This window comes from Mercenaria mercenaria, chromosome 5 (genome assembly GCF_021730395.1).
Source record: "Mercenaria mercenaria strain notata chromosome 5, MADL_Memer_1, whole genome shotgun sequence".
Classification (NCBI taxonomy): Eukaryota; Metazoa; Mollusca; class Bivalvia; order Venerida; family Veneridae; genus Mercenaria; species Mercenaria mercenaria.
Window position 1 is genome coordinate 76,774,140 of NC_069365.1, and position 12,359 is coordinate 76,786,498.

Genomic DNA, 12,359 nt, shown 5'->3' on the forward strand with positions numbered 1-12,359 from the left:
TCTTTCTTACAAAACAAAGGTAGACACATGCCTGGACATGATAAAACAAACACGGAGGATACAGGCATGATACAACGGACTACGGAGTACTGGTACGATGTACATACAAAATATGATACAGAATTATTCTACAAATGAGCACAAAACAAGTGAAACTTGACTGCTACACGCACATCAAACTCCTATTAATGAGATGAGATGAGATGAGATAAGATGGAAGACAAGTGCCCTCCAGTCATAATCGTTAATGATTGTTGGAAGAATCATGTAGATGTAGATGTATATGCAAACAACTGACGAGCTTTTTAACTGACAATATAACAAATGCATGTTAACAAAATGTAGAATAGAACCGGGATTTACTGACATCTTTCAATACAAAAGTCAAGCTATACAGTATACTGTATATTTCATTTGGTCTTCAGTTGATAACTGAATGTTTGCATGCTCCTCGCAGACTACCGGCATACTATACCGGCATACTATACCAAAGTTTACTTTATACCAACGCAGATATATAGGTCACAAAAATGTAAACATATTTTCAGTTTCCATGATCCTGATTGGCCAATGATAACACCATCTGGGGCACGTGCTACTTGCATGTACACAGATGTGTGAAGGCGTGCATGATACTGCAGCGACTGCGAAAAGGTAAGGTATTTATTTATATTGTAAACTTTTTTTATATTTTGACAATCATTGCTGGCATTTTTTTTTTGTTGTTTATTGGACTATAATCTTACCTTAGATCTATGCATAACTTGAACTGAGGTAAATGGTTGTTATTTGGTACAATGTCCTTGTTGTTCACTTGGACATTCAGTGCAAAATTCGGTCATGCTTTATACAAAACTATAATTACCGATATCTTTATGCATGATGCGCAATGAGGCATAATATTGTTTATGCACACAGCTGATATATCATGTAGTCCATTTAGCCTATTATTAAATCATTGTAAAATATCAGCTGATTTTACAACACAAACCAGCACTGGCAAATGTAATTTATAAATTTTTACAAATGTTGATTATGGAACTAAACGCACCAATTTTAGAAGGTAAAGTTCATATGTTACCTTGTTTTTAGTTCTTTTAAGAGTAGTCAGTTCAAAAGCTCTTCAGAGCTTATGTTTTGTAATGTTGTCTTCTTGCTGACTCGAAATAAACCGTATTGTATTGTATTGTATTTAAATGTTTATGTGTGCATTTTTCTATTTATTCACTCTTTTGTGATTTCTGTTGTTCTTTTTAAGGATATCTTTTATTATCTGATATTTTGTAGTTGCCATCCCTCTGAATGTCAAAAGTTATTAGCTGTCCCAAAACTAGTCCAACTAATTTGACGTGATCCTAGGAAATATTGAGTTATTTTTCTTATGGGCAATATCTCCACTCACGTCAAACACTCAAAAAGATCAACATTTGGAGGAAATTTCTGATGAAATTGTCATCGCTGCCGATTTTGGTTTAAATGCTGATTTTGTTGTGAATATGAGATATTAAAATTAAAATAAAACTTACATGTATCAAAAGGGGATTCAATTCCTCATTAATTTATGTAAAATTATCAAATAATTTCCAAAATTATGAATTTTCTGGGTAAATATAATTTTATGTATGACATACTATGTAATGACTGTGGTCTGTTATTTATCCTCCATTTAAACATAAAACTGCTGTTCTTGTTACTTTTCAATGGTGTTTTAACACCTGGAGAGAAAACATGTTAACAGAGAGATTCTCGCGCTCACGACTGTTAAAACACCTTTTTTATATATGCAAAGCTCACATGTATTATGGCCCCAAAACGAATAATTCAGAAGAAATGACGTCAACGTGAAAAAAAAACAACATATAATATTATATATTTACATTCCTGCGCATTTCATGGAATTTAATGCCGTTGAGGGACAACAATTATATTCATTTATATGGGTTTTTTTTGCGTTTTTTGCTAGAATAGCATTAGCACATGTTCTTTTATTGTTATAACATTGTCAGGATCCCTCGGGAATTGTTGGTACCCTCTCCCTGCCGGGCTCGGGCACCAACCAATCCCTCAGGATTCTGCAGATGTTATAACATGAGAAAACGTGCATTATCCCTATATTATTTTGATCCTTCAAAGTTTTGATGGTTAGATTGCCTGTCACAAATATAAAACAATCTGACCGTCAAATTATTTTGACTATCCCAAATCGTCCTATTATTATGCCCCCCTTCGAAGAAGGAGGGGTATATTGTTTTGCAGAATCTGAGATGTCTGTCTGTCGGTCAGTATGTAGACCAACCCGTTTCCGGATGATAACTCAAGAACACTTGGGCCTAGGATCATAAAGGTTGGTCATAACCAGCAGATGACCCCTATTGATTTTGAGGTCAGTAGGCCAAAGGTCAAGGTCACAGTGACCTGGAACAGTTAAACTGTTTCCGGACGATAACTTGAATGCTTGGGCCTAGGATCACGAAACTTAATAGGGAGGTTGATCATGGCCAGCAGATTTTGAGATCAGTAGGTCAAAGGTCAAGGTCACATTGACCCAGAACAGTAGAACTTTTGTATACAGTGACCAACAATTTATGTTCCTTGTGCATCAAGGGGGGCATTTCGTGTTCTACGAGCTCTTGTTTAGATTATGTTTATATAATATATCATATCTTTAGTAACATCTCTTCACACTGGTAGCTAGGGAACAGGGCTACTGTTTTCTCTATGTGGTTATTTGAAAAAGCTTGGAAGTTTACTCCTGAACCACTAGTCTGATTTTATAATAATAATGCCCCCCTCTAAGAAGGATGGGTATATTGTTTTGTAGATGTCTGTTGGTCGGTCAGTCGGTCGGTATGTAGACCAATTCATTTCAGGATGATAACTCAAGAACGCTTGGGTCTAGGATCATGAAAGTTGATAGGGAGATTGGTCATAACCAGCAGATGACCCTATTGATTTTGAGATCAGTAGGTCAAAGGTCAAGGTCACAGTGACAGGTCAAGGTCACAGTGACCTAGAACATATAAACCCTTTCAGGAAGATAACTTAGAACACTTGGGCCTAGTCACAAAACTGATAGGGAGTTGACATGATCGGTACATGACCTTTTGATTTTTAGGTCGTAGTCAAAGATCAGGTCACAGTGACCGGAACAGTTAAATGGTTTCCATGATGAAATTAAAGGAAGGTTGATCATGACCAGCAGATACCCTATGATTTTGAGGTCAATAGGTCAAGGCACATTGACCAGAAAGTTAGACTTTTGTATACAGTGACCAATATTTTTGTTCCTTGTGCAGTTACTGAATGCATCACGGGGGGCATTTTGTGTTCTACAAGCTCTTGTTTTTGCTTTGATTAACACATCAAGTTATTCTTTACAATGAACTGGATATGACAAAATGTAATTTAGCAGAATTTAATGTTGAAATTGGTTGAAAACTTTTGTGAAAGAAGTGACTGAAATAGTTTTATGTTGAAATTGGTTGAAAACTTTTGTGAAAGAAGTGACTGAAATAGTTTCTTTTTTAAGACAACTAAATTACATACTACTTTAACAGAGATGTATTTTGTGGCAGATTTAATTTTTTACTTGTCACATACTAAGGCATCATGAAGAGATTTTAGCTGGCCTTTATTTGCAACGGGCAATAGTAAACATCGAGACCATTCCTTCTTTTTCCTGTGGATAATTTGGCTCATATTTACCTTTGCAGGAGCTGCAATCATGAGTGGAACTTCCTTGCATTGTCGTGACGAGGTTTTCGAAGCCATAGGCACCAACTCATTGAGCGATATAAAGGATCTGTACTCAAGCAACTACGATTTTAACAAGCCTATTTTGAACCAAGATGCCGTTGAACAGTCAACAATCCTCCCAATAAGCTATGCCTGCGCACAAGGAAGTGTTGGTGTACTTAAATTTTTCTTAGAAATTGGAGTAGATGCCAACATCCCGGGCACAGATGGAAAACTGCCAATACATTATACATGTGACTCCAATGAACGAGTGGACGATAAAAAAGAAGAATGCGTCCAAGCCCTACAAATTCTTATACAAGCGAACTGTGATGTGAATGTAGTTGACAATATGGGGCGCACACCTCTGTTTCTTGCATGTGAAGCTGACGATGTAGATGCTGTTAAACTTCTACTGGTTCAAACCCGCTGCGATGTCAATATTAAAACTGTTGTTGGTGACTCTCCGTTGAAAGTGGCATGCCGAAATGCCAAATATTGGTCATACTGGCATGGAAAAGAGTTAAACAGCGCTGGAAGGAAGGTTACTTCGTTCAATTTTCCACCCGTTCAAATTACGAAAATGTTGCTTCAGGCTAATGCCGATGTTTCGGAGGCGACACTTCTTCCAACAGCAGTCCAGCTGGGTGATACAAAACTAGTCGAAGAACTTCTTGACTTAGGAATGGATATAAATATGTTAGATGATAATATGTGTACGCCATTAGGTATTGCTTGTTCAAGCACGCATGTTCGATCCCAGCTTGTGAAGTTATTGCTTGACAGAGGCGCGGACGTAAATAAGGGAGGGGGATGGAAGAAGCAGAAACCACTCATTTTCGCATATGTTCATAATTCCGTCGAGAAAATCAAATTACTTCTTTCGTACGGTGCTAAGCTAACAGCGGAAGAAATGACCGACCTAGTCTCACTTACGCTCTCTAAGTCAATATTAGAAAATCCAGAAGTCATTGGCCCAAATAGCAAAGAACTACTGTCTTGGAGACTTCTAATGGCTCAGGGGTTCTCTCCGGTGATTCAGGGGACAGAACTTCACTGCAAGGTGCATAAATTGAGTATTTGCAGTAGCTACGATAAAATCGAGCCGTGGATTAGTAGTTTATTATACCCTGTGCATTCTCTTAAAGAGTTATGCCGGGTAAGCATTCGGGGAAGCGTGCATGTACCTGTTGATACAAACATAGACAAACTCCCTGTACCTGATAGCATTAAAGACTTTCTAAAAGTCAATGAAATTTTCATTAATGAACAGATATAGCTATTCACAGTATTTTATTATTATTTCATGAGAAATAACATCTATTTTTATATGAATGGACATGTCAGAATTAGAGAATTTTGTTTGCAAAGCTAGAAGTTATGGGAAATGGTGGTTTAGTGGTTAGGCTTTCAAGTGCTCAACCCTTAGGATGTGGATTCGAGCCCCATTTAGGTCATGACCACACCTTGTGAACTGAATTTTCTTTGAAGCAGTTTTGAGATTTAGGGTGATTCAAATGGGCTTGATTGAGCTAAAATAAAGTTGCTTTTTGTTAACCAGGTTTTCAACGAAATGAGTTATTAGATTGGGGTATGTTGTTGGTCGGGCGGGCGGCGGCGTCAAACTGGTGTTTCCGGTCAATAACTTTTGTTTCGGTAAAGATATTTGAATAAAACTTGGTATGTATGTAGCTTATATCAAGACAAAGGCTAGGATTGATTTTGGGGTTTCTGGGGTCAAGGTCAAGGTCACTGTTACTTAAAGTAGAAAAAGGGTTTCCGGTCAATATCTTATGTTTCGGTAAAGATATTTGAATAAAACTTGGTATGTATGTAGCTTATATCAAGACAAAGGCTAGGATTGATTTTGGGGTTTCTGGGGTCAAGGTCAAGGTCACTGTTACTTAAAATAGAAAAAGGGTTTCCAGTCAATAACTTAACTTAGGAATGAGCTATCATGATGAAACTTGGTGTATAGAAAACTTATATAAAGTTGTAGCTTGGGATTGATTTTGGGGTTTCTGGGATCAAGGTCAAGGTCATTGTTACTAAAAATAGGGTTAGGTTTAGGGTTAGGGTTAGGGTTAGGGTTGTGCTTTAAAGTGGTGCACTGTGATTCAGTATACTTTTTTATTCTTATGAAAAGTGTTGAAAACCTGGTTTCGTGGCATTGCTGCGTTTCTTGTTTTTGTTTAGAAAACATAATTCTATAGTTATTGTTTTATGTTAAATAATGCACTTTTTCAAAGGCTTTGCATATCAGAAAATAAGGTTATTTCTAAGATTTTATTTGTAGTGCTTCAACAGACCCACCAAAATTGCCCAAATTCAAAAAACTGTTTTGGCCCTGAAAGTACCTTTTTCTGCTTCTAGTGCTTAGGTTTAAAAAAAAATTGTTTGTTTCCGGTATCCCGACCTGACCTAAATTTTTGGCCTGACCCTAATGTTTTAATAGCCTTAGAGAATTTTTTTTCAACTTTTTAACAAACACTTGCAAATGCTTTAAACATGGTCAGTGATGTTAGAAATCAACAAACTGATACTCTAAAGGCATAACCCCCTTATTTATATTCATTTTTGTCGATCCTGCTTGAGGAAGCGAAGACATAGTTGTCCAAATGGCTGTTCAGTGTATGTGCGTGCGTCCATCTGTCAGGATATGTTTGTCCGGACCATAACTTTGACATGCATGGAGCAATCTTGTTTATATTTGACATGAGAGACGGAGTGTCATGCGCAAACCCAAGGTTCCTATCTCAAAGGTCAAGGTCATACAGGTCAACAGTCAGGGGTGTAACTGTTTTAAGTTATGTAACCCATTTCAGTTACTTTTTCAAGAGTTTTATTACCTGTATTAGTTATAAAGTATAGTTAACTCGGGTAAGTTATTCAAAAAAAGTCTTTTTGCTGTTCTCACAAAGTGACCTCTAAAGTAAAATTAATAGCAAACTATGGTTAATCAAATTCTCTTAGTTTGAGCATGACCTGATAAGCATAATGGGATATTAAGAGTTTTATAGCTTTAAAAGGTTCACCACCATGAGACAGAGTGTCATGTGCAAGAACCAGGTCCCTAGGTCTAAGGTCAAGGTCACACTTAGAGGTCAAAGGTCAGATACAAGAATGACTTTGTCTGGAGCTTTTCTTTTTCATGCATAGAGGGATTTTGATGTAACTTGGCACAATTGTTCACCATCGTGAGACAGAGTGTCATGCACAAGATCCTAGAATTACTTCCCTTTGTTGTTACTATAACTAGCTTATATTATAATTTTTTAGCTCACCTGTCACAAAGTGACAAGGTGAGCTTTTGTGATCGCACGGTGTCCATCGTCCGTCGTGCGTGCGTGCGTGCGTCCGTAAACTTTTGCTTGTGACCACTCTAGAGGTCACATTTTTCATGGGATCTTTATGAAAGTTGGTCAGAATGTTCATCTTGATGATATCTAGGTCAAGTTCGAAACTGGGTCACGTGCCTTCAAAAACTAGGTTAGTAGGTCTAAAAATAGAAAAACCTTGTGACCTCTCTAGAGGCCATATATTTCGCAAGATCTTCATGAAAATTGGTCAGAACGTTCACCTTGATGATATCTAGATCAAGTTCAAAACTGGGTCACGTGCCATCAAAAACTAGGTCAGTAGGTCAAATAATAGAAAAATCTCGTGACCTCTCTAAAGGCCATATTTTTCCTGGGATCTGTATGAAAATTGGTCTGAATGTTCGTCTTGATGATATCTAGGTCAAGTTCGAAACTAGGTCACGTGCGGTCAAAAACTAGGTTAGTAGGTCTAAAAATAGAAAAACCTTGTGAACTCTCTAGAGGCCATATATTTCATGAGATCTTCTTGAAAATTGGTCAGAATGTTCACCTTGATGATATTTAGGTCAAGTTTGAAAGTGGGTCACGTGCCTTCAAAAAACTAGGTCAGTAGGTCAAATAATAGAAAAACCTTGTGACCTCTCTAGAGGCCATATTTTTTATGGGTTCTGTATGAAAGTTGGTCTGAATGTTCATCCTGATGATATCTAAGTCAAGTTCAAAACAGGGTCATGTGCGGTCAAAAACTAGGTCAGTAGGTCTAAAAATAGAAAAACCTTGTGACCTCTCTAGAGGCCATACTTGTGAATGGATCTCCATAAAAATTGGTCAGAATGTTTACCTTGATGATATCTAGGTCAAATTTGAAACTGGGTCACATGCCTTAAAAACTAGGTCAGTAGGTCAAATAATAAAAAAACCTTGTGACCTCTCTAGAGGCCATACTTTTCATGGGATCTGTATGAAAGTTGGTCTGAATGTTCATCTTGATGATATCTAGGTCAGTTTTGAAACTGGGTCAACTGCGTTCAAAAACTAGGTCAGTAGGTCTAAAATTATTAAAATCTTTTGACTTCTCTAGAGGCCATATTTTTCAATGGATCTTCATGAAAATTGATCTGAATGTTCACCTTGATGATATCTAGGTCAGTTTCGAAACATTGTCACGTGCGGTCAAAAACTAGGCCAGTAGGTATAAAAATAGAAAAACCTTGTGACCTCTCTGGAGGCCATATTTTTCATGAGATCTTCATGAGAATTAGTGAGAATGTTCACCTTGATGATATCTAGGTAAATTTCAAAACAGGGTCACGTATCTCCGAAAACTAGGTCAAATAATAGAAAAACCTTGTGACCTCTCTAGAGACCATATTTTTCAATGGATCTTCATGAAAATTGGTCAGAATTTTTATCTTGATAATATCTAGGTCAAGTTCAAAACTGGGTCACATGAGCTCAAAAACTAGGTCACTATGTCAAATAATAGAAAAAACTGGGTCATGTGGGAGTGGGAAGAGGTGAGCGTTTCAGGACCATCATGGTCCTCTTGTTTATTACTGGGTGTAGGGAAAATTTCTGTAGTACAACATGCGCACGTTACATCCAGTTTTGAGGTGTATTTTGACCTGTCTCTACTGGTAAGAATTTTTGTGTGGACTTAGAATTTTTTTTAAAGATTTACTTCCCTTAGTTGTTACTATAAATAACTTATATTGTAACTTCATGTGCAACTACCAGTCCTTTTGACAGCTGGTGGGCTCAACATGTTGCCCGTGGGCATCTAGTTTGACACAGTTTTAATTTCCGAAAAGTCCCACTTAACAAAAAAATAAATAAAAAAATAAAATATAATTACGGACTTACCTACCCTAATTTTTTTTAGCATGTTACCGGAAACAAACAATTTTTTTACGCCTTATAGTGATAAAAATAACTTACCCACCTGCAAAATTCTGGGTTGAAGCGCAGCTTACAAACAATTTTTCAAGACGGCCTAATTGAAAATTAGAGTCCTCTTGAAAAATTGTTATTAGATAATCATTTAAGATTGTTTTTAATTTAATATATGTTTTCTCTATCAAATAGAGATGTGTTGCCATTTTTGTAACCTGACCAAAGTGTTGTTTTTTTACGCAAATAGGTTGTTTATCAAATTCCCTTTACATCATTCTATAATTTCCATGTCACTAATTTCAGATCAGGACCAGGCTACTGAAACATTTATTCAAATAACATCAGGTAGTTAAATGTATAGTGTCATTTTGGTACATTTCATAAATGAAAACAAACAAAAAATTGAAGAAAAAACATTAAATTCATAAGCAGTTATTGTTTGTTGAATAATTGCATTTTGTTTCTACATAAACAAATACTATATAACAATTGTTTTGCTACATTTGCTACATGAGTAAATCTGTGTTCAACAAAAATTCAGGCAGTATTATATATATGAGCCGCACCATGAGAAAACCAACATAGTGCATTTGCGTCCAGCATCGATCCAGACCAGCCTGCACATCCGCGCAGTCTGATCAGGATCCATGCTGGTCGCTTTCAAAGCCTATTCCAATTAGAGAAACCGTTAGCAAACAGCATGGATCTTGACCAGTCTGGTCTGCAGGCTGGTCTGGATCCATGCTGGTTGCAAATGCACTATGTTAGTTTTTTTCATGGTGCATCTCAGTTATGCTGATTTTACACTTAATATGCCTTTGTCTACCACAGTACTTGTTAAGGAATATTTTTAACAGGTAATTTCAGAAAGTTTCGAATTGTTATTTATATTAGCTTTTTGAAATTTTTATATTACTTAATTTACAAGAAGTTTTTGATACTAAGTGACTTTCCATTATTTAGCTGCAAAATTGTTGAAATTTACCAAAACATAGACTGGCTCCTGTCCCTATGTTTGTTCTGTCATATTTCTCATATATAAATTTCCTTCATTAACAGTGGAAGTAACTCCAGCAGGTTGTTTCTGTATAGACATTTTTTATTGCCCCTGGCTGACTGTATGGTTTAGCCAGGAGATAAAATGTGCTATTTTAGAGGCTTAAAATTTACTTATAAAAGCGTTGCAGTATTTAAAGAAAATAACCATGCAGCCAGGGAGCCAGGCTAACCAAAACAAATCTCATTAAATTTTGCTGGTTTTAAGGGTCTTAAAGGGACCTCTCCAGGGCCCATACTCATCAACATTCGAAGTCTGAAAATTATACTTACCCGGTACGACAGATATTCAGTTTCTCATAACTTTGTTTTTAGCAGATTTATTTTTATATTTGTACGAGATGTTTGTTGTTGTAAAATGCAAGTTCATGCCAAGTTTCATTACAGTCTATTGTAATTTAAGAAAAAGACGGAGCAAAAAGAAAATTTAGCATTTTAAAGTCTTCAGTTTCAGACTTTAAAGTTTGGTGTATGTGATCCCAGATGTTTATCTCACTATAAATTTTCAGAAAAGATAGCAAAGTACATAATTATAATATGTTACAGTATTATTCAGGTAGATATATGTTTTGACAAATCTTGTAAGTGTAGTCATTTCTACTAATTTACATTATCATGTGACTAAGCCTTTTTTGCCAAGGCTGAACAGAATCAATCACTTTGTTTTCTATGATATGTAGTTTTTCTATAATACTTAGTTTTTCTAATAATAGTACTTCCTAAATAATGCAGAAATGCAGAAATCTCAAATTTGTTAAAACAAAAAGCAAGGAATATTAGATTTAGAATACTTTAAAATATTTGTTAAAGTTTATGGTGTATGGTACAAAGTACTGCTAAATTCCTTTTTATACCGCCACATTTACGTGGGGGCATATAATGTTGCTGCTGTCCATATGTACGTACATCCCAGCTCCTCCCACACTGTAAGCCTGATTTGCTTCAAACTTTCACAGATGAACAAGCTTGATGTGCAGATGACCATAAAGGAAAGAACTTTGACTTTGGTTGTGACTATTTTTGCTGCTGTTATGGGCCTTTGATAGTTTTGCTTTATAGAATATAGAGAAAAATCTTGTGTGTCCAACTGCTCAAACACTTTTGAAAGGTATGCTTGAAAGTTTCACAGATGAAGGACCTTGATGTGAAGATGACCATAAATAATGGACTTTTTTCTGTGTCTATTTTTTCTAGAATTATGGCCCTTTCTTAATTTCACAAAATAGGCCATAGTGAAGAAAACTGATGTGTTCAACTCCTCATACACTTTTGAAGGAATGGATTCAAAGTTGCTCAAATGCACAACCTTATCTGAGTACAATTTGTTTCAAACTTTTAGTGGAACATCTTTCATGTGAAGATGGTCTGTGCTATTTAGAGGATGGCGCTGTATGTGGGAGCATCCGTATCCTATGGACACAATTTTAGTTTTTAATATCGAATTTCAATAGGTTGAGGGGGGCCTGTGATCTGTGTTTGATTAGTTATAAGGTTATTGACCTGTATGTTAGGAACATCGTTTGAGGTGTAGAATTCATTCATGTAAGGAAGTCATGCAGCTGGCTTGCGGAAAGTCTGTGGGTCTACAAAAGTGCCCACCTATGCCTGAAATAATGCTTAAAGAGGCACCTGGGTTCTTCCTCCACCACCTCCACCATGAAAAGTTGGAAAGTCGTCATATAGCCTGCAGTTCAGTTGGTGTGATGTTAAACCCAACAATAGCAAAAATCAGTAGGTTGACTAACACTTGAGAGTTTTCTACATATTGTATTGACTAAAAGTTTGTTACTGTAGAAAAAAGCTTTTAGTACTTTTGATAAAATATATAAAAACTTATTTTTTGATATGAGATTTAATGTTACATTTGTACTTTTGATAGGCAATCAATTTAAACTTAATTTTTACTTTTAGAAATAAGCGTAAGATTTGCAGAAGGGTTACCAGTATTACATAATAAGTCATTAAAAGAAACTGTAGTTCGTATTTGTTATTGAAAATATCAGTATAAACCATTTTACTGAAGTGTCAAAGGAAATAAAAAAAGACAATCTACTAAGTTGTTGATTTATTTTCTAACTTGAGGAATAAAAACTTTACACACTGTTCAAGGTGATAAATGACATGTCGTGAACAATATTGAGGAACACCATTTTTCACTCTTTTGTGACAAAGTGACCAAGAAAAGAGAAATATGGCTACCTCGATCAAGTTAAAAACTAGGTCAGATCATTATAAATATCTTCTTAACACTCAGGAGACCACATTTTCTATTTGATCATCATACATTTTTGCCAGAATGTTTGTCTCTATGAAATCTTGGTCTAGTATAAAACTGGATAACCTGATATCAAAAGC

At 36.0% G+C, this 12,359-nt stretch overlaps 1 protein-coding gene across 2 annotated transcripts; it reads left to right on the plus strand.

Annotated features, from left to right (window-relative positions):
- Window positions 1–525: 525 nt before the first annotated feature.
- LOC123557674 (caskin-1-like) lies at window positions 526–12,056 on the plus strand. Of its 2 annotated transcripts, none has more exons than XM_045349290.2 (2): window positions 526–654; window positions 3,714–12,056. In XM_045349290.2, exons 1-2 carry the CDS (start codon window positions 630–632, stop codon window positions 5,012–5,014), a joined length of 1,326 nt encoding a protein of 441 aa, XP_045205225.1. In that variant the 5' UTR covers window positions 526–629; the 3' UTR covers window positions 5,015–12,056. The 2 variants fall into 2 exon arrangements, with proteins under 2 accessions (XP_045205225.1, XP_045205224.1); XM_045349289.2 differs by lacking the exon at window positions 526–654 and adding an exon at window positions 916–1,063.
- The last annotated feature ends 303 nt before the right edge of the window (window positions 12,057–12,359 follow it).

Excerpts from the sequence above, each read along its gene's own strand:
- LOC123557674 (XM_045349289.2), top strand. The coding sequence starts at position 1,027 with ATGTTGATTATGGAACTAAACGCACCAATTTTAGAAG. Across the intron at positions 1,064-3,713 it reads AAACGCACCAATTTTAGAAG|GAGCTGCAATCATGAGTGGA; the intron begins GTAAAGTTCATA and ends TTACCTTTGCAG.